Source organism: Equus caballus, chromosome 4 (assembly GCF_041296265.1).
Source record: "Equus caballus isolate H_3958 breed thoroughbred chromosome 4, TB-T2T, whole genome shotgun sequence".
Taxonomy (NCBI): Eukaryota; Metazoa; Chordata; class Mammalia; order Perissodactyla; family Equidae; genus Equus; species Equus caballus.
This window is the reverse complement of record NC_091687.1, coordinates 3,645,753-3,669,196: the sequence shown is the minus strand read 5'-3', so window position 1 is coordinate 3,669,196 and position 23,444 is coordinate 3,645,753. Positions and strand designations below refer to the sequence as shown.

General features: G+C 37.9%; 1 protein-coding gene across 4 annotated transcripts in view; it reads right to left on the bottom strand.

The window, feature by feature from the left end:
- Window positions 1-23,444, bottom strand: part of FAM185A (family with sequence similarity 185 member A) — a 59,194-nt gene that overhangs the window by 19,700 nt on the left and 16,050 nt on the right. For all 4 annotated transcript variants that reach the window (XR_011438079.1, XR_011438080.1, XM_070265354.1 and 1 more), the window contains exons 5-7: window positions 14,182-14,223; window positions 5,044-5,139; window positions 1,168-1,302 (exon numbers count right to left, since the gene is read on the bottom strand). Coding sequence is in view for 2 of the 4 variants with exons in the window: in XM_070265354.1 (XP_070121455.1) it covers window positions 1,168-1,302; window positions 5,044-5,139; window positions 14,182-14,223 (273 nt within the window). In the remaining 2 variants the exon portion in view is untranslated. The remainder of the gene's footprint in view (window positions 1-1,167; window positions 1,303-5,043; window positions 5,140-14,181; window positions 14,224-23,444) is intronic.

Genomic DNA, 23,444 nt, shown 5'->3' with positions numbered 1-23,444 from the left:
GTAATAGATCTCCAGAACGTTGTCATCTTGCAAAACAGAACCTCTATACGCACTGAACAACTCCCATGTTCCCCCCCTCCTCCTTTCTGCTTCTATGAATCTGACTACTTTAGATAGCCCATATAAGTGGAATCGTACAGTATTGGTCTTTTTTGAGACTGGCTTATTTCACTCAGCATACTGTCCTCAAGGTTCATTCATGTTAAAGCATGTGACAAGATTTCCTTACTTTTGAAGGATGAATAATATTCCATGTATATACCACATTTCATTTATCTGTTCACCCGTTAATAGACATTTGGGTTGTTTCTGCCTCTTGGCTACCGTGAATAATGCTGTTGTGAGTATGGGTCTGAAAATATCTCTTCGAGATAGGAAAAATTTTTAAGTTAATTTTATCCAATGACAGGACTAGTGAGTGTTTCAAACTAAATGTCTGCACTATGTTACTGATAAGCAGTAGAAGAAAGAAGTGTCAAACACCAAAATGTGACAATGAAAAGGAATAAAAGACTGAGAAATAAATGGCAAGCAATAGGATATATTGGGGTACATGAGGAAGCCATTTGGTGTAAACCTAATTTGGCCTGACTTTTTTTTTCCAAGAGGGCCTGACGTGGCCATTGAGCATGCATTGTGTATCTGCTTTAAGCATTTGCTGTGTCCCAAAGACAAGAACAAATGGCCTTAAGACAAAGACGCAACTTCCCCCACATTGGTATTTCCTTAAGGATAAGCATCTCTCCCTAGGCTAGGAACTGATTGCTGTGCTCACCTGTGACCACCCAGCTCCGGACAACAGACCTGCTTCCTGCTTGTCCACCGAGACAGCAGACCTACCTGCTGTGTCCATCAATCGCTGTGCCGACAGCGCAGTCTGGTGACTATTGTAAAAGGGACATTTCAATCATATGTGAAACATGCTCTTTGATGGTATATAACCACTCTGTACACCCCACTTCTTTGGTGCCCTTCCTGAGGAAGGAAGGCCCTGGGCTAAGCTAGTCCTCAGATCTGGCTCATAATAAACTCACCCCAATTTTCATTTATAGATTGGTTATGGATTATTTCGTCAACAAGACTAAAACTGCAGTTAAGTGTACAGTATTTCTACTTACGTGTGAAGAATGACTACTCATCTTAGATAGTAAAATATAGCCTCCTTACCAGTAATTATCACACCATTCTCTTTACGAGCTTCAGCCATTTCTTGAACATGGACTTCTGAGTTCACATCAACCTCCTTCCCTGATAACTGTAAATGAGCTTGAAGAGAAGATGCGACCTTTACAACAATAGAGCCTGAAATAAATTTAAAGGAGAGCTTATTAATGCAAAGAAATCAAAAGTACCAGAGCCCATTATGCAAATGACTGAGGGACAGCACGGCTCCCGCTAAACTGTCTTTCCTCGTCAGCACATTCTGTCTCGGTGCCTCCTCCTCGCTCCCAGGGGGTCAAGGCTTTCTTACTCCCAAGGCATCACAGTAACTTCTGTCAAGAGGATGGGTCATTGGGACATTATGAACCATTTCTTCTTTTCCTAATAGTCTTAGTCTGCTCATCTATACCAGAAAAGTGAGTAGTTTACTACACATGTAGCTTGTAGACAGAATTTACCATTGATCGAGGAGTTACTAAGGGCGAGACATCTTAATTACATTATCTTTTAAGATACCCATATTGACTGTATGATCCTGACTTCACAGATGAGAACTTGCTCAAGCTCCCCTGGAGCCAGAGTTGGAATCTAGATCCAGTTCCACGAGACAAAGCCCTGTCTTAACCACTGTGGTGTTTCACACACTGCTACCTCATCCTGTTGCAGGACTTGCGACCTCACTAACTAGACCCTGAGCGCTCGTGTTTTCAGCCGTACCTTGTACAGGGGGTGTGTGGTGGGGGGTTGGGGGTGGGGATAACAACAATAAAAAAGGAGTATTTTAATTTCAACTGACGAATGTTTCTTTTCAGTGGATTACAGTCTCTTGGGTAACTGAGGTAAGACATTCAACTTTATTTCCACTACAATCGTGCGGTAATTCAAGCTTCTAAAGGAGGAAAGGAACCATTTTTGAAAACAATGGCGTGGGCTGCAGTGTGAACTCACCAGCACACTCCTATTTCAGAAGTTTTTCTTTTTGTTTCTCATATATCAAATGAAGTAAGTAAGAGGCCCTGCCATAAACCATTCACCCATCTCTGTGGACAAAGAAGGTCAGGATGACATTCACTGTTAGTGTTGTAAAGACTCCTTTTAGAATGCATTATTTATGGGTCATTGTTTGCCTTCTGGTTTGGCTAACATCAGCTTAAGTTTCCCTAAGTCATTTCATACCTTCTCAGCCTTCCTAACTGGAGTGGGAAGTTTGGGGTAAGACTGATGAACTCATATTTATTCCTTAAAACGGGGGAACAAAGCACATCACTTCAACTAATTTATTTCATTTAAAAACCAAATTGCTTTCAGGGTTTAAATGTGAACTACTGACAGGAGGTTCCCATAACAACAGACACGAGGGCTTTAGGAAAAACAACACCAAAACAACCCTGGACAACTGCAGGATGAATACAAGATACATGTTTTTCTACCAAACATACTTTAAAAAGTAGAAAATAACAGACTTAAAAAACTTTTTCCTTGGACTTTATATTTCTAAATATATCAAATGTGATAATTTTACAAACACTTTTTTCTCTTCTTAAATAAATAAAGAGACTTTAAATCTGTGAGAGCTTTAAAAGCGTTAAGCAATGCAAATAGTTCTATCCCAATCTCTCTCATACCCTTAAAAAACCAGAAACAATCAGTACCAAAACTCCAGTACTGTTTGTGAAGGAAGAATTCTCGTGACTTGAAAACTTCCCCAAATGTCCCATCTTCAACACTACCTTTTTTAGAAAAAAGAGCTCTTGTTATATCTGCAATCTCTTTTCACTTCATAAACTGCTTCATGGTTATTGACAGCAACACCATTTTTTTTTAAATTAAAAAGTGAACTAATATAGTACCATTTATTGAGACCTACTATATTAAGGCTAGTGGTTTTATCAAGGACAAATTTTCAGTGGAAAAATCAGTACTTATATGCAGGTCTGACTCTCAAGCTTAAATATAGCCTTTCTGAATGAACTATAAGGTCAGCATGTTAACTTTCATGGGAAAAATGAAAACAAGTATTCTAACATTCGTTTTCACTTGGCAAAACGGAGAAGACCTAAGAGACTTCAAGCGGCTGGCTCTTGAACCCCACAGCAAGACAGTGTAGACTGGAATGGATTCCAGATGTCTTTACTAACCAGTAAGCAACGGAAGCCTAAATAACTTTCCATTACTCTAAAAAGTTACTGTTCCCAAATGTAGCGAGAATTAAGAGACCTGAAATAAGATAGAAATCTCTGTTTCTGCTTATCTTTAAGCTTCACCAGAAACATGGCCCCAGTAGAAGAAAAACACAAAGTTGTAATCCTAATCAAATTTTGCAACATCGTATACTATTTCCATAGGTTACTGGAACAACATTCTAAATAATACTCAAAAATATTTTAAGTAGATAAAGATTGACAATGTGTTTTGTTTGTTTTACTTTTTTGCCCATCCATACAAACCAGGTAATAACTTTCATGTAAGAGCTGTTTATTCAAAACTTCATTTTTGCTCTGTTATTAGTTACATTAAATATGTAATGGTTTACGTTTTTTTCTCCTTGGGTCTTTGTAATAAGAAAATGCAATTATATGACTTTTATGGCATTTACAGAATACTCTGGATAGTATTATCGAAGCTCTTAGAAATTCAGTGAAAACATATTATCCTATTTTAAAGGGGAAAAAAGCGAGCTTGAAAAATCAAATCACACCTGTGTAGTAGTAACTTCAGTTTCAGACCTCTGTGTTCTGTAGTTTTATTTTGACACTGACAAAGGGGCCTCATTGGACAAAAAGGTATTGAACCAACATGACGAAGAAATTACTAACAGCAGGAACGACTGGTTTCTGTAAGGAAGTATTTTCCTTGTTAAACACATAGCCCTATTCTGGCCAATGTGCAAGGGCTTCTAGACTTTGTTTAAAAATTTTTTATACAGCGATAAGGTTCTTAACTTTCCATATCTCACCCAAGCCACTGGCCATCGTGCATGTGTGCATGTATGTGCGCACACGCACACACAGAGACTCACATTCAGTCTTCAGATCATTTTTAATGAAAGACTTGGACTCTTTGAATAAGTTATTTGTACTAGAAATAAGATTATAGAAAGAGACACACCAGGGGCCGGCCCAGTGGCACAGCGGTTAAGTGCACACGTTCCGCTTTGGCGGCCCGGGGTTTGCCGGTTTGGATCCCGGGTGCGGACATGGCACCGCTTGGCATGCCATGCTGTGGTAGGGGTCCCACGTATAAAGTAGAGGAAGATGGGCGTGGATGTTAGCTCAGGGCCAGTCTTCCTCAGCGAAAAGAGGAGGATTGGCAGCAGATGTTAGCTCAGGGCTAATCTTCCTCAAAAAAAAAAAAAAAAGAAAGAAAGAAAGAAAAGAAAAGAGACACATCATAAGTCTTGGACACTTGAACAGACTAAGTCAACAATCACTTCAGAGGACCCTCCTGGTGATACCTTTATTTCAGGATCACACTTTGAAAGTATTACTCTAGGGAAGGTCCTGTTACAGGCTGGAATGTTTCCAAAAGAACGTATGGGAACATGTTTCCTCCAAAGAATATTCTATTTCAGACATAAAAATAAACTGAAAAACCCAAATACTAACACTAAAAAATTCCACAATAACAGACAGTCAGTACATCACAATATTTTTGTTTGCACTGCAAAGGGAAAAACAGTCTTCATGGCCACCTGTCCCAAAAGTTTCAAAGATCATTGGTCTAGAAGACTAGTGTTTTAGTCTTTAAATCAGCTTCTATGAGAAGAAATTTTCTTGAAGTCACTATGTCAGTATGGGTAAGATAATTTGACCATCTGTTTTCTGACTGTGACACAAAGTCTTCCCTACACCATGTCAGAATAAGACATTCCGCTCAGCTAACCTTTGTGGGCTTTCAAATCCACTTTTCCCAGTTGGCTGACATAAACATCTACGGCACCTTGCTGAGTCGAGGCTGTTAGACATCCAGAGGACGAATCTAGGAGGAAGGAAAACTCATAAGCATAATCATTCTTATTTCAGTAATTGGAATTATAAACTTGAAAAAAAAAGGCTCTGCTTCAGTATTAGGATAAGGAGCTAAGAGTCTTGCAAGGTTTTGTATTTTCCACATCACTATGCCATCTTTTGCTTTAAAATGAAAACAGAATAAGAAATCTACCTAGACAACTAATAAAAAATCTCTACGTCTATAGTAGCCTGCCTAACTTATCTCTAAACATGTTTACTCTGAAACCTAATGTTTGGAAGGACAGTACACAAGCAATGGATACTTGAAAGCCAACACCATTAAGCCTCATTGATATATTTAGTTTATTATCAACTTTCAACATTTACTAAAGAATTCTATCTCACGTACAGTCACATATAAATAGTAGCAAAGTAAACAAAAATCAAAACCTCTTATAAAATTTTCTCCTTTTAGCAAATTTGCTAGTACTGAAAAGTGCTGCTAATAGGTAAAAATTACTAGTTGAGGTTTTGTTGCATTTCTTAGAGGGACAGAAATGGGTGGGGTAGGAATCATTTGAACAGTAGGTGAAGCTTGTTTATATCTAAATATTTCAAGTTTCTGGAATTGAACTGATATCTTTAAGTCAGGGTAAGAAAATCATAATTAAGGTGGTCCTGATTTGACACTCAAATTTCCCCATGTCATCACTGATCCCAGTTTTTTCTTTTTTTAAAATATATATATATATTTTTCTTTTTTTTTTTTGACGATTGGCACCTGAGCTAACATCTGTCGCCAATCTCCTTTTTTTTCTTCCTCTTCTTCCCTCTAAAGCCCCCCAGTACATAGTTGTATTATAGTTGTAGGTCCTTCTGGCTCTGCTATGTGGAACACTGCCTCAGCAGGGCTTAGATGAGTGGTGCCATGTCTGCACCTAGGATCCAAACCAGTGAAACCCTGGGCCACTGAAACAGAGCACGGGAACTTAGCACTCGGCCACGGGGCTGGCCCCTGATCTGTTTTCAATCAGTCAATATTTCAAGTTCAAGGGAAAGCTGACAGAGTCAGAGATACAGAAGTGAGAGAATGATGCTGACGAGTCAGTGCTAAGCAGCTTCTCCTTCCTCCTCTTCCACGGCAACTGAACCTTTAATAATCTATCTGACTGCCCTGAGAAGGCCAAAGCATTTTTTTTTTTTTGAGAGGCCTCTTAAAAAGCAGATTTTATCAGGAGGTTTTATTACTTCAACGTGGAAAAAAAGTAGGGAGTACGGTGAAAATAATGCCAAAAATTGTATTATACTTTTTATAAAATGTGGAGAGAAAACATTTGTATTATCACAAAGAAGCCAACATTTTTCTTTAAAATAAATTTTAAATGACTCCAAACAAAGAGAAGTTGGGAATAAACTGTTTAAAACCTGACTCCAAGATAATTTATAATAATTTATCTCTAATCTATACTGAAAAATGTCCTTTATCAGACCAAATTTAATTTTTAAATGTCAAAAGTAAACACTGATGCTGGGAAATTAAGCCACTAGAGATAAAACACAGGGAATAGCTGGATAAAGATGAGTGTTTCTCTCCTCAGGTACCAACGGAAACTCCTTTTAAAACCTCTTACCACATCCTAAAAGAAGCCAGGTAAAAATATACGATGGTAAAAAAATGTCGACTACACAATGTGTATATTATCCCAGGTTGAACAAAGTAAAATATCTGAAACGTTAGCTTGATTTCTTGCTTTCTCTAGGGGGAAAAAATCCCACAAGATTTTTATGTGGCTCATAAACAATACTTTTCACTTCTTTTTTCCACCCAAATGGGAAAAAAACAACAGCTAAATAATTATATCCTCAGCCGCGAAGTAATTACATCCTCATGTTATCAGTCTTGAGCTCTGATAATGGCCCATCCCTTAGAGGCTGTCAGGAAAGAAAAAAATTAAAACTCAAGACGTGTTTTCAAAAGAGAAAGCAAAGGTGATATTTAAATAGCTATGTAGCAAAATAATTGATGATTTTCTTTTGTTTTCTGTAATACAAATGACTGGAACTAAAAATTAATTATCAAGACTCAAATTGAGGCTTTATCCACAGGATTTCATTTTTTGGAGATTCACATAATGGAGAAATTCTACAGCCCTTGGAAGAAGCTGTAAGGGAAATATGCATTAGAGGGTGATTCAGAAGCGAACAGAAATTGTCAGTCCAGACCGTGGCTGGAATGTGTAGACTCTCACAGAGAGTTTTCTATCACAAATTTGGACAAAGACCTTGTTGGTCTAACTGCGACCACTGAGTTTTCCTGGAAAATTACACACACAAAAGGCAAAAACTGATGTCTACTACCAGCTAACACTACCTACAACCAGGGAAATAGATATTGTAATATACACTCAGCTAATAGCAGAGAATAACAACTAAGCCTGAAAGACTAAAATTCCAAACTTTGCTATTTTCCTTCAGATAAAGGGAGAATTCTCTCAAAATTGGTCAAGTATGTTCAGAAAGTTCTTCTGAATTTTTATAACTTTACCTCAAGTTTCAACATGTAGATACTAAGGAACAGCAACACAAAGCATATTTCTTGATTTCTGCAACTTGATTCCTACACTTCCAAAGCTAGACTAATTGCAAAAGCAAAAACAACTTGTATACATAGGACGTAAAGGATCTGCAAAGGCAGAATTGTAAGGCCACTTCAATTAAAGCTTTCTACATTAATGTCCTGCCTAGGTATTCTGTATTAGGGAGGGCACCTAAGGGAGGCCGGGCTTACGAGAGATAGACAAGGCAAACTGCCCCCCACTCCCACCCCCCAAAACATGAAGATGTTCTCTTTACAGATGGAGTTACCAGTACACAGCCTCTGGCAGTGCTTTCCAAGAGAGGCAACAGAGGGCAAACAAAGCACAGCTGGGGGAGCAATTCTATCAGCGCTCCTATCCCACCACTGCCTACCACCAAGCTCTGCTTTCTCCTGTGGACTAGTTTCAAACGGAAGATGACCTGGTGTTCCAGAAGAAAGCTATTATTTTTAAAAATATGAGTCCAAGAAAAATCAGGGTTCTGATAGATACAATCGAATTTTTTATAGAACTTCAGCTTCTGAGAGAGCTCTGTATTATGGAAAGCAAGAAGAAGGTTTTGGGGAGGTAGGTTAGAATGTGTATGCAAAATCCAGATGACTAATGAGATTACTTAAGAAGCTGATCAATTATATTATCTAAACCAGAAATAAAGGACCATAATCACATATATTCTTCTTAATAAAGGAATCATGGAGAAGACACTTCCTCCATTTCCCTGAAATCAGACAAGATAATACCTAAATCATCTCAAGTCTCTTAATATTCCAACTTGATATTATTATATAACCCCCTCTCAACGCCTGTTCCAATATTCTGAAGCCTCTGCTATTCTAACAAATTTACCTCTAGGTTCCTACAAATCACTTTTTGTTTCTTTGTAATTGTTTTGCTTCTACTAATCTCTATTCCTCAAAATCCACGCTCCTCAATGGATTTTAATTAGGTTGTCCCTATTTGTAGAGCTGCCTTCAACCTTCTCCAGCAAATCTTTTGTTTTAAGGAAAACACAAACCAACCAATCAAGAAATTTGAAATAAACATAACCTACTTGTCACCTTTGGGATTAAGGCATCAAACCCAAAATTCGTCCAAAATCATAACAATGGTTTTTACTCTACAGTATGGTCAGCAAACTACAACCTACCTCTTGTTTTTATTCATAAAGTTTTATCGGAACAAACATACATCCGTTTGTCTGTGAATTGTCAATGGCTGCTTTTGTGTTAAATGACAGAGTTGCATAGTACAGAGAGCCAAAGATTTTTGGCCCACGAAGCCAAAAATATTTACTATCTGGCCCTTTACAGACCTTGTCTTCTGACGCCTAGAGCTAACCATGTTGTTTTGAGGAAATGAGCTTGTTTCCCCAAAAAACAAAATGTAAAATTTGATTCTATTTAAGACAAAGAGATTTACCAAATTACTGAAACCAGCTCTTTTTCTAAGGCCTCAGAAATACACATATAGGTATAAAATTTTTGTTTATTGAAATGAAAAAAGTTGTTGTCTCAAGGTAGTTTTACCTCTTCACCGACCCCGACTGTTCACTATTTTCCAGGGGTAACGAAGTTGCTTCCAGCAAATTTATTAAAGTGAGAAAGAGCATATTGCCAAGTAGATAACTAGGACTCCGCTGACTTGCTTAAAGATGACGCCACAACCTTTTTTGTCTAACCCCTTAAGCTGTATGTTCCTCCTGAACAAAACATTAGCAATGTTTATTTGATCATAAAGGAGAAGTGGGTTCTTCGAAAATGCTATGGCATCTCCTGCTCTGGTCGTCAGCAGAAATGCAATGTATTCCCACAAATCAGTGACTTTTAGGTCCAGATATATTCAAAGGAAGATGCCTACAACAGGACCCAAACAGTTCTGATTTCTATTTAAGTTTGGGATAATTTTTGCCATGCCTCCCTCTGTTCCGCTCTCCTACCCTCCTTCCCTCCCTTCCTTTTCTGATTTAATACTTACTGTAAAAATATACACAGTATATTCTGAAATAACAGTACAATGTTTTCTATTGTTTTTTCCATTTAATAAAATGTTAGGAATATCTTTCTACATTGTAAACTACAGAGCTAGGTTATTACACTGTTGAAGGCTGAGTGATATTTCACTTTATGGATGTGCTATAATATATTTAACTATTCTCTTACTGGGAACAACTTAAAATGTACACTATCTTTTGCTATTCTAAACAAAGAGATGACTGTCTTCACGCATGTATCTTTATATCTTTGCCAGATTATCTCCTTGGGATAAAGTCCTAAAAGAGGAAGTGCCAGAGCAAATCACATGTAGATGCTGCCAGTTTTGATATACATTTCCAAACCGACCCACAAAATGGTTCATCATATCTGAACTAACAATTGATAGAAATCCCTGCTTCACCAAAACTTTACCAACAATGGATATTATCAATATTTTAAGTCATGGCTGCTTATATTTAGATGTTTTTGATTAGTAGTAAGGTGGAACAACATTGTATATGTATACCATTTCTCCTGTGAACTGCTTGTTCACATTTATCCATGTTCCCATCCCACTAAGTGTTCTCTTCTTTTCATTTGTCATACACACACACAGATATGTATGTGTGTGTAAAGACATATACATATATATATATATATACACACACACACATATAGTAGATGTCTTTCTAGTCTGTCATTTGTCTTTTGTCCTGGTTTATATTTTATTCATACAGAAAAAAAATCAATCAACTCAGAATTATATACCCAGTGATAATATCCTTCAAAAAAGAAGGCAAAATAAAGACATTTTTAGATGAAAGAAAACTAAGAGAATTTGTTGTCAGCAGACTTGGACTGCAAGAAATGTGAAAAAAAATGTTACCAATTATAAAACTCATATCTTCAGAAAGAAATGAAGAGCATTGGAAATGGTAAATATCTAGGTAAACATAAAAAAATTTTCCCCTCAAGTTCTTTAATACATATGACATTATAAAGCAAAAATCCTATCAGTGTATTAAGGGATTCATAATATACGTAGACGTAGGATACCCTATACTATAAAGGACAAGAGGGGGTAAACGGATCTATTTGGTTGCAAGTTTTGTATATTTTATATGAAGTGGCATAATATGAATTCTAAATAGACTGTGAAAACTTAAGTTTCTATACTGAAATCACTAGAACCTCTACCAAAAAATAACGCAAAAAAGTATTGCTAAAAAAGTCAAAAGGAAAATTAAAATGTAATTCTGAAATATATCCAATTAATATAAAAGAAGGTAAAAAAAGGAAGAAGAAACAAACAAACATAAATAGAAGAGACAAAATAAAATAAATAATAAAATGGTAGACCCAACCATATCAACAATTATATGAAATGTTTATGGACTATACACTCCAATAAAAAGGCAGAGAATTCTCAAAAAAAATTTAGAAAAGCAAGTCCAGACCATATGCTGTCTACAAAAGATGCTTTTTAAACATACAGATGGAGAGGAATTGGACGGAAAACAATATGCCATGCAAACCCTAAGGATAAGAAGGCAAGAGTGCCTTTATCACCATTAAATCACACAGATTCAGGACAGAGTATTACCTGAGATAAAGAAGGACATTTCATAATGACAAAAAATTCACCAAGAAGACGTAACAATCACAATGTATATACTTAAATAAGAGAGTCAAAGGCCAAATGTAAAGCTGACAAAATTAGTTGAAAAATTTTATACCCCTCTTTCAGCAACTGATAGAACAACTAGACAAAAAAAAATCATTACTCTACACATTCATTTCAAGGGCATGTGATACATTCACAAGATAGAGCCATACGCTAGATGATAAAATAAATCACAATAAATGTAAAACAACTGAAATCACACAGTATGTTCTCTGACCAGAATGGAATTTAACTAGAAATCAATAAAAACAAGAAATCTAGAAAAATCTTAAATATATGAATTAAACAACAGACTTTTCTGGATCAAAGAATAAATCACAAGCAAAAGTAAAAACCTTTTTAACCAGATGATAATGAAAATGCAACATTTCAAAACTTGGGGGATGCACTGTTTAACATAAGAACTTATAATTTAAATGCTAATATTAACGAAGAAAGTAAAATCAATGACCTAATGTTTTACCAGAAACAGCTAGAAAAAGAAGAGCAAAGGAGGGGCCGGCCCCGTGGTCGAGTGGTTAAGTTCTCGCGCTCCACTTCAGCGGTCTAGGATCTTCCCGGTTCAGATCCTGGGTGCGGACATGGCACTGCTCATCAAGCCATGCTGAGGCGGCGTCCCACATGCCACAACTAGAAAGACCCACAACTAAAAATATACAACTATGTACCAGGGAGCTTTGGGGAGCAAAAAGGAAAAATAAAATCTTTAAAAAAAATAAAATTAAAAAAATAAAAATTAAAAAAAGAAGAGCAAAGGAAACTCAAAGTAAATAAAACATAGAAAAGAGCAGAAATCAGTAAATTAGAAAACAGAGAGATTAACAAAGCAAAAATTTTGTTCTTTGAAAAGAGCAACAAAATTGATAAAGTTTAGCTTCATCAATCAAGAAAAAGAGGATACAAATATCACTATCAGGAATCAAACAAGGGACTATCACTACAGATCCTATAGGCATAAAAAGGAGTAAAGTATATGAACAACATTATGTGAACAAATTTGACAATTTAATGAAATAGACAAATTCCTTGAAAATACCACTTATCAAAATGTAACAGTGGATAAAACAGAAAATACAAATAGAATGATACAATATCTATTAATGAAACTTAATCCATTATCTAAAACATTCCCACACAGAAAAAAGGTTTCACTGGCGATTTCTATCAAATATTTAGGGAAGAAATGATAGCAATCATAAGCAAATTTAGAAAATAGAATAGGAGAGAATCCATCCAAACTCATCTTATGAGACCAGCATAATCTTGATAACAAAACCTATCAAGATTTTACAAAATAAAAATTACAGATCAATATTCATCATAAACGTGGAGGCAAAAATCCTTGACAAAATATTAGCAACCCCAAACCAACAATATATAAAAAGGGTAATCAATCATGACCAGGTGGGGTTTATCCCAGGAACACAAGGTTGGTTAGCATGCAAAAATCAACGCAGGCGTGGGCCCCGTGGCCAAGTGGTTGAGTTCTTGTGCTCCGTTTTGGCAGCCCAGGGTTTCTCCAGTTCGGATCCTGGGCACAGACCTAGTACTGCTCATCAGGCCATGCTGAGGCAGTGTCCCACACAGCACAACCAGAGGCACTCACAGCTAGAATATACAACTATGTACTCGTGGGCTTTGGGGAGAAGAAGGAAAAAAAAAAGGAAGATTGGCAACAGATGTTAGCTCAGGTGCCAACCTTTAAAAAAAAAAAAATCTCACCAGGGTACCTTTCTGTTCACCCTCAAAACTTCCCTTACCATCCCCAGATGCATCCTCTGATAAAATGGCCTAAAAAGTCAACAGTAAATCTTAATTTCCCACTGGAACGCAGGTAAATCCTTCTGTCACCTCTTAGTTAAAATGATTTATACTTATCACTTAGGAAGCCTTTATCTTCTATTTATCTGCTATTATACATAAAAGTTACAATCTCTAGAAAACTTAAAAGAGGACATGCACTTTAAGCCAGAAAGACCAGAAGGCACTCCGGAAGTGAAAAGGATTGTTGAACACATTCATTTTTTTCCCTCAGCACAAAGGACAAAATGTAACATGTCAAAAAGGACAAAGACAGGAGGCCCTGGGCATTCACACTGGCAGTAACCTCAGCTCCCACACAAAGATCCCAGCTTCCCATGCCCAGCCCCGGCCTGCCCTGCTCCCGCTGCCAAGGCCTGAAAAGCCACCACCACTCGGAGTGCACCTCTGCCTAAGACGAGCAGATGCTACTCGGGAGAGAAAAACGCTCTACCTAAACCATCTGGACATCTGAACTTTTTCTCCCACAGGTACAGCATCACACATGGTGACTAGGTCTAAAATATCATTAGCCACCATTAGTTCTGGCTTAGGATTAGAACAATAACAATAATAAAAATGGCTATTACTTATTGAATTTTTACCAAATGTCAGACACTGTGCTAAAGTACTTTATATACACGATCTCGTTTAGTCCTTACAACAACCCTATATGATAGGTACTTACTATTATTTCTATTTTTTTCAGATGTGAAAACTGAGGCACAGAGAAGTTAGGCAATTTGCCCATGTACAGAAAGTGGTGAAATCAGAATTCTAACACTATTCTCATTGACACCAAACCTATAATTATACAATATTTCTAGGATGATGAACCGATGAATTTCCAGAAATAACTTCACATATTCATACACTGGGTCTGCCTATATTTGACTCACATATCAGGATCCTATTGGGTTTACCAGCTAAATTGTAAACTTCAGTTACTCTAATACCACAAATAGAGAGATTCTAGAAAGCAAGCAAAATTTACCAACTAGTAGCTGAGTACATACCTACTGTGATGTTACCCATCTTGCTATGTAACGTTATATCACCTGCAAAAGAGAAAGAAAGACAATTTTACACATTACAGATAATCCAGAAAGGAACTGCTTTATATATAGTAACCTAAAACATGGTTGGATAGCCACCATATTATTTAAAAACACTGTTACTGTTGTTGGCAATTTTTCTCAGGATCACAAACCCAGTCAGAGATTTAGAAGCAACTGTGAAATAACTAGCGTTAGGCATCTATGCAAACTGTCTTCCTCCACTCCGCCGTAAGCTCTCACAGCATAACTACAGAACAAACCACCATAGTTTCTGGGAAATATGAAGAAAATAATGACTCTTCTAACACCCATAAATGAAAACATTACTTAAACGTACTCACTATGCATTCTCAACCTAAACATCACTAAATTTATTAGACCGCACAAAGCCAAGTTTTGAACCAACTAACACTAAAATAATCTATGGAAAAAATTAATTGCTGTTATTTTTCAGGCCAGTATGCCATGTCTCTCTTTAGATGAAAGCGGTCTCTGTGCCAAGAGTTAAAGCAGTTTGGGGCAGGAATAATGAATACATTGAAGTATGACAACAAAGAAAAAAGCTTCAAAGGTTTCCATCTTTCAGTGAAAATATACTTCCCAAGACAAGTATGGAACATTACAACCACTCTTCCCAGCCCCCTTCCTCCAATGCCAACAATAGTAGAGTTTTTCATTGCGTGTATGTTTTATGTACAACACTCCTGGAGCCATATTACCCATATTTACTGCACTGGACGTGTAAGCAATGTTACCTCTTCTACCATAATTCCAAAACTGTTCTGAAAAGTAAAAGGCTAACTTCTATGTCAGAATTGATCTAGGGTAAGTGAACTCATTTATTTCATTTCATACACCATGTAAATACTGACATGTATCAGCACCTGGGAAAAAGCTAAAAGGGCACTTGATTCATTTGCCCAACAGTCAGATTTGCTTTAACTGCAAAAATCTCTCTAAAACTCTTCTATTCCATCATAGTTCATGTAAATATATGAACAAGGGGTACATTTGTGTAGTAATAAAACTTGGTTTGTGTGGAGAAATTAAGCTTATACAATTATTTTCAAGTCTCATTAAGTCACAAGGTTGTGAAGATCCTGTTAAACGTGTTATGCAAATATTATTTCGTAGGTGTGGTTCTGATGCCATCCCTGATATCAATTCCCCTACATTAAACCCTCATTCCCTGCCTACTCCCTGGCTCCCTGGCTCCAGAACCCACTATCCGCCATGGAGACAGACAGAGCCAAGGACAGCCACCTGGATGCCTTATCATCTCCTCCTCCTCCCAAGGCCGAATGCAGGCTGGTGGGAAAGCTCCGACCAGCAAGGCCACTGACTCCCCCCGCCATCTACAAGCAGCCACATTCTTCACAAACCTTTAAAACCCCTTGGCTCCCCTCTTTCAGGGAGATGAGACAAAACGAGACAAATTTGAGGGCTCACTCTCATCTCCTGGTTGATATCACCCAAAATAAAAACGCTTTCCTTGCCATAAGCCTGGCGTTCCAGTTTTCACTTGGCCCCTCTTGTGTGGTGGGTAAAGAACCTACGTTAGTAGGCACTAACAGTTCTAGACACCCTCTTCCAATTTCCAAACCCAGTAAATCCAGATTCACCGTCACATACAAATAGCGGCCAAAGATCATACTGCTTCTAAGATGGCCTCCAACAATCCTGCCTCCAGTATTCACGCCCTTGTATAATCCCTTCCCCTCGTGTGTACGTTGAACCTAATAATTTGCTTTTAACAAAGAGAACAGAGCAAAAGTGATGGAACGTTACCTCCAAGATTGGGTTACAAAAAGATTTTGGCTTCTGTCTTGCTAGCCTTCTTTTGCTCTGATGGAATTCATCTAGCCACATTGTCCACTGCCCTATGAAAGAGGCCTCCAGGCGGCAGGATCTGAACGGAATCCTGCCATCAACCACATGGGGGAGACAGGAAGCACATTCTCCCCTGCTGAACCTTCAAATAAGCCCACAGCCCCGGCTGACACCCTGATCACAACCTCGTTGAGAGATCTTGAGGCAGATGAACAAGTTAAGCCATGCCCAGATTCCTGACCCACCCAAACTCTAAGGCAATAAACATATGTTGTTTTCAGCTGCTAAGTTTTGGGGTTATTTGTTACACAGGAAGAGATAACTAATGCAGATGTTGAAACTGGAAGTGGGGTGCTGCCATAGTAAATACCTAAAAATGTGGGAGCAGCTTTGGAACTTGACAGTGCGCAGAGGTTGGAAGGATTTTGAGGAGCACGTTAGAGAAAGCCTAAGTTGCCTTGAACGGATTGTTAGTAGAAAGCTGGACCTTGAGTATGCTTCCCATGAGGACTCAAAAGGAAGTAAGGAAAATGTCTTTGGAAATTGGAAGGAGGATCTTTGTTAAGCAGTAGTAGAAACTTAGCAAACTATCACCTTCAGTAATGTGGAAAGTAGGAAATGTGCCTAATGAACTGAGTGATCCTACTAAGGAGATTTCCAAGCAAAGTCAAAGTGTTGTAGGCACTGCCTATTTTTTTTGGCTGCTTATAGTAAAATCAAGAGAAGAGAGAAAAACGAAAGAAAGAACTGTTAAACAAAAAAGAAACCAGGACATGAATGGTCTTGAAAATTCTCAGCCTCTCTAGATGGTGAAAGATGCTAAAGTTAAGAATGGCTTCCAAACAAAGTTTGAATCCAGGGCACCGCCAGAACATGGCCTGTAAATGAAGCTGAGGGGGTGATGGTAAAACCTTCTGCTAAGACCCCAGAAAGATCAAGGGTGGTACCTTGCAGTATTAATCAGTTATACAAAAAGTCCTTTAAAAAGATTAAGGATATGTCTTATAGATCCTCTCAATTAAACAAGAGACTTGCTAGAAAGCTTGAGAGCATTGTACTTCAACATCTTTGCAAAGCCCTATTTTGAAGAGATTCTTGGATATGGCTTTTATCTAATGGAATAAACCCCAACGTGATTCACAGGAGGCTCACAAAATTTTCAAGAGAATTATATCAGCAAACACACTGGCCTGAAACAAACTTGGCCTGAAAGGGACAGTGACAGTACAAAGTGAAAAGAGACCTAATAGACCTCCAAAATTCTACTGGCAGGAAGCAGACTGAGAAAACTACTCAGCTGCAAACACATGCTACATTTGATGAAAAAGGAAGGATGAATCAGAGGGAGGAGCCCAGAGCTCAGAGGGAGAAGCCTGGAACCCAAAAGAATTATTCCAAGGCCTTGTGATCTAATCAAGGAACCTCCAACTTTCGCCTACCCGAATTTCAAAAGCACTATGGACTCCTCTGTGCCTCTCATTTTCTCCCTTTGAACAGGAGAGTCTACAGCAATTAGCCTACGCCTGTCCCATTACTGTATGTTGGGTGTGTGGGTGGTGTATTGGGGGGACTAGAGAACTTGTCTTCTTAGGTCAGGTCTTCAGATTCAGAGGAACCATACTTGAGGAGTTGTACTTAAGCAACTACACCTGAGGAGCCTCATCTACACCTGGCTCTGATTTTGATGTAGATTCTGGACTCTGAGGTGATGCATAACGGGATGAGACTTTTGGGAACCTTGGAAGGAAAGGTGTATTTTGTATGTGGGAAGGACATGACTCATGGGAGGGAGGGCAGAGGACTGGCCACCCAAAACCTTACAGGATCTCTGGGGAGATGCACACACAGAAAGTTAAAAATTAGTATTTAGTAATAATTGTAGGTTAACATCATAAGTGAACAGTCTATTGACTTCAGCCTACACGAAAGGAGTCAGTGGAGAGTTTCATCATGGATAACAACACAAGAAAATCATGCTGTAGGAAGATTAACCTAGTGTGAGACAGTGAGTACTTCCACTCAGAATTCTCTTACTGCTTCCACCTCCTGAACACTTCAAAAAATACGATGAAGCAGACCCCGACATTTGTGATTTTAACTATTAGTAAAGAACTACTGACATAGTTTTACAGTCAGTCATTTAGCTAGTGAGTCAAGTCACCTGCTCAGCAAGGCAAAGGAGCATTATTATACTAGTCTTCAAGGAACGCAGAAAAAATGTATTTTTTTAATGAAAATATCTCAAAAAGCCAATCATTAGTGCTTGTGATGAAAGTAAAATGATCTCCAGAAAATAATGGATCTTGGAGCTATAAAATAGAAGTTTGAGATCCATTAAATGAGGACTAGTTCATATTACAGTGGGACTTCATAGTCTCAGACTACATCTCTCTTGAATGTTAGAGTTCTGTACAGTAAAAGCACAAGGGAATAAGAAAACTATGGAAATAAGGAATATTTGAAAATATAAAGAATATTTCAAAATGTTTGTCAGTGCTAAAGGATTTTTAAAGCCATAAGCAGAAAATATATTTTCAACTCATATCAAAATATTTAGAAAATCTCTACCATAAACAGAAATACTCCAAAGTCATTAGAATATACAAAATGGACCCCTTACCTAAATACTTAAAGTAGAATATTTAAAAGTGCACAAATTAACCAAATGGGCATTACTAGCACAAGTTTCTATAGTTTGGTTTCATCTATTTCATCACCAATCAGTGAAAATGAGAAACAAATCAACTATTTGAGAAGAGCAGATCTCTGTAAAAGCCTTCTTTCCAATAAAGCAGATGCCACCTGGTCTGGAACAACCATATGTGCTTACTCTATTCTCAAGTTATGCACCTTCTCCACAAAGCCCAGTGACTGAGAAAACATTAGCTAGCTTTTCCTTAGCTGGCAAATCTTCGTTCTAGTATGGTCAGAGGGAAAAATAAGCTATCAATTTAAAGATAAACATTAGTTTATTTTCCTTCACTAAAAGAAATGTGATTATGGTTGAAAGAGCACATATGCTCTTATAATCCAAACAGAACAATCAAATACCCTCAAAGGTTAAGTCCTCTTTTGCGTTTTTTTGGAGGGTTTCGGGGGACATGAGGGGAGGCACTTGCTATCTGCAAGCCACAGTGCTAAATGCTAAGAATACAGAAATGAATAAAACATGATGCTTGCTCTTGAGGAGTTTATAATTAGGCAAGAATTTAACAGTTAAAGGAAGGCCAGTGATAAAGAGAAGATGCTTAGATGAGTACTGAGAGATTACTAAAAGTCAACAAGATAAAGAAAGCTGGGAAAAGCATTTTAGGAAGACTATAAACAGAATGACCACTATGATCAAAGGCTCTGATCAAGGACTCAGAAGTATAAAGCAGGGAGCTGGCCCAGTGGCATAGTGGTTGAGTTCGCATGCTCCGCTTTGGCGGCCCGGGATTCACAGGTTCAGATCCCAGGTGCAGACCTACATGCCACACATCAAGCCATGCTGTGGCAGCATCCCACATACAAAACAGAGGAAGATTGGCACAGATGTTAGCTCAGCACCAATCTTCCTCAGCAAAAAGAGGAAGATGGGCAACAGATATTAGCTCAAGGCTTACCTTCCTCACACAAAAAAAGTATGAGGCATGTAAGAATGTATAAAGGAAAAAGCAAGAGATTATGTAATTCTGGAAGACAAAGCATAGGGTCAGAAGAGGGAAGTGGTAAGCTAGCCAGGTCACTAAAGAAACAGGAGAGTCTGGGTAAGAGAATGCCATGTTCAATGTGCATTTCTAATAAACGACTACAGCTACAGTGAGGAGAGTGGATTTGAAGAAGGCAAGACTGGAAGCAAAGTTATGGCTGGAGCTGAGGCAAGAGATGACAAGAATTTGAAATAGAAGGGTAGAAATAAGAGAGAAAAAGATGGGATACACTGAAGAAATATTTAGGTGATAAAACTTACCAAAACTTGGTGATTGATTAGATGTGGGAGGTGAGACAGAGAGAGAAAGGAATTTAGAATTAGTTCTAGATTTCTAGCTTGGGGAATTAGGTTCACGGTAATATCAGAAACTGCAAATGGAAATAAAGGAAGAAGAACACATTATGGATAAGGTTACGGGGCTGGGAAAGTAGGAGGAAAAAAATTAGAAATGCTGAGTTTGAGATGCCTATAAAGATCCAAATGGCTACATCTACCAAGCAGACGGATGCAGAAGCTGGAAGCCAGGGCTAGAGTCACAGATATACGTCATCAGAATACAAGGGGAATAGACACAGAGATTAGACTGGTGGTTCCCAGAGGGGAAGCGGGGGACAGAGGAGGGCGAAAGAGGTGACAGGGCACATGTGTACGGTGACAGATGGTAATTAGTCTCCGGGTGGTGAACATGATGTAGTCTACACAGAAATAGAAATATAATGACGTACATCTGAAATCTACATAATGTTATAAACCAACGTTACCTCAATAAAAAAAAATCTTAAAAAAAAATAAATATAAAAAGCTTAGGGCAAAGGTAGTTAAGACTCAGAAGTGTATAAAAGGCCCAAGGACAAGAAAAGAAGTGACCAATGGAACAAGGATGAAATCCTGGAGAGCGCCAAGGGGGCGGAAAGAGGAGGAACCCATAGATGTTTGAGAAAGAGCACTTATAAATATGATATGACAAAGACTGCCAGCGTCCACTAATATTCATGTGCTTTTCTCCTTCCTTAGAATGCCGGTAAACTCTGCCTCTCAGCCTCTTACAGTTAGATAAAGCCATCTGAAAATATCCTGGCTAAAAGCATATGGCACAGCAATGTCTATACTTCTAGGCTTGGTTTCCGAAACTTCTCTCATGATTCTCTGTGGTCTCTCTTCCTTTCATGGAAGCTTGGAAGCCACACACTGACAACGGCAGAGTCACCTTTATGGAAGGAGACGAGTCCCTCCAAAGAGCCGAGCCAGGCCAAACACTGCGTGGAACAGCCACATTTTGTGTCACATGTCTAAATCCTGAAAAAAAATCTATACTGTCTGCACCACAAAGGAAGCTGTAATTCCTTTCTAGTTTTTCACATAAAAAAGTTTTAATTGGGGGCTGGCCCCGTGGCCGAGTGGTTGAGTTCGCGCGCTCCGCTGCAGGCGGCCCAGTGTTTCGTTGGTTCGAATCCTGGGCGCAGACATGGCACTACTCGTCGGACCACGCTGAGGTGGCGTCCCACATGCCACAACTGGAAGGACCCACAATGAAGAATATACAACTATGTACTGGGGGCTATGTACCGGGGGGCCTTGGGGAGAAAAAGGAAAAAATAAAAAAAATCTTTAAAAAAAAAAATTTAAAAAAAGTTTTAATTGTACAGATTCAACATTAACGTAACAATATCTTATGTCAAAATTATAATCAAACTGAAACTTCACAATGGACTTAAAAATAAATACTAGAATTTGGACAAACCATTTTCACGAACTTCATAAAGAGTTCTACTTAACCCAATAAAAGCTTCTTTCTTTTAAAATTTTATATTATTTCTGACTTTCTAAATTCACAAGGCAGATTTTTAAATTCACCAGTGACTAAACGTCCTTCTTAAGCAAACTGGGACATTTCTTTATGAAATTCTGAGGGCTGTCAAAGTTATCAACTGTGTTGTATAATTAATGTAACTTCCACTTCTGTGAAAGTTCCAAAATCCAAAGGAGTTATTTAAGGAAGAGTTTAAGCATGTACATATTGCTAAATCTTTGGGGAACAAAGGACTTTTTAAGTACAGAGAAAATGAGAGAACTAATACTCAGCAATTTATTATCAAAGTATATTCCCAAAGAAACTAAAATAAGACTGTAAGTTACACAGGGAATCTTAATATTTAAAATACTGTTTTACTCATTAATCACTTATTCCAAATAATAATGTAAGTTAAATATAGAACACTAAAACAACTGTCATGAGTACTCCTATATGTTAAACCTAATCGATTTGTTTAAATTATGTTAGAAATAAAACCAAGCCATTTCAAGCAAGCTCTTCTTTCTCTTTAAAACAGTCAGGAAACTATATATATTTATATTTGAAAAATATATTTAGTAGAATACACATAAATACATGTATATCTTACATACACATGTATAGAATTCTTTAAAAATCATAAATATTCAAATAGCAGAATATAATAAAATATATTTCACACAGAATCTAAATTGATAATTTAGAAGGAAATCAAGATAGTAAACACTCTCGAAATTTTATACCTAAACACAAACTATCCAAGTACCTATTCTCCTACAAGATTCCCAGTGCCAGAACAGTGGGCAATATTTGTTACGTCAAGGAATAAACTAGTTTCTTTCGTATTAGAAAGCACATACTTAACAGATGTGATTCAACTACCTTGCGCATAGTAACTATTACTAGTCAATCAGCTCACTCATTTCTTACCTGGAAAACACAGACAGCGATACTTAAAAATTTCATTTGGGAAAACATTTAGGATAGACTTTCTCTTTTCTACACATGGAGTCAATTTGTAATGCCAGGAAGGACATATTACTCCTTTCATTATCCCTTTCCTCACTACTGGGCATCCTCTAAGTACTTAGTACTATGTTGGGTATGGGTTTGCCAACAGGGTACATGAGCAGAAAATACAGACAAGAAATAAATGTCATGCTCTCACTTCCTCTCATGAAAGTCTTAGAATCCACACACTGCAGATGAAGGTAGCAGCATCACTTTTATGGGGTGAACTGAGTCCCAGATGCCTCCATGCAGCTAAGCTGAACCCAAACCCTGTATGGAACACCACATTCTGTGCCAGAAGTCATCAGGCATAATAAACAATCCCGAAACAGGAGTTTACAGTACAGAACACAGCTGAAGCAGTGCATCTGTGCTGCAGTGCTGTTTGCCTAGAGGAATGCCCTAGAGTGAGCCAGGAGGCCTCAAAGCAGCGATGGAATCTGCACTGAAATCAAGAAGTTCACTATGGCTGTGGACACAAATTTGTTTGAACACTGTTTAAAAACATCTCCAAAAAATCGAGAAACCTAGATCAAATCCTTGCTCTTCCGCTAACTGACTTTTAATTGAGAGGGAACAACTGGCTATTTCTAAGTTTTGTTTTCTGCACTTGTAAACAGCGAATTGTCCATGAAGTGAAAGGCGCTGGCCCATGCAGGCACTCAGTACATGCTCGCTTTCACTGTGCTTTCAAATACCATCATCCACCTACCAACACAAAGGCTCCAGACTCACAGACCTGGTAAATCCACCAAAAAGACAGTTATTGCCATCACATTTGTGGTAACATGGCTTTTTACAACATCTCTATGTTGGGTTTTAAAAAATCTACCTGAAAAAAAAAATCAGTTTAAGCCTTACTTAAGAAAAAAGAAGCCAAACTAAATAAATCCT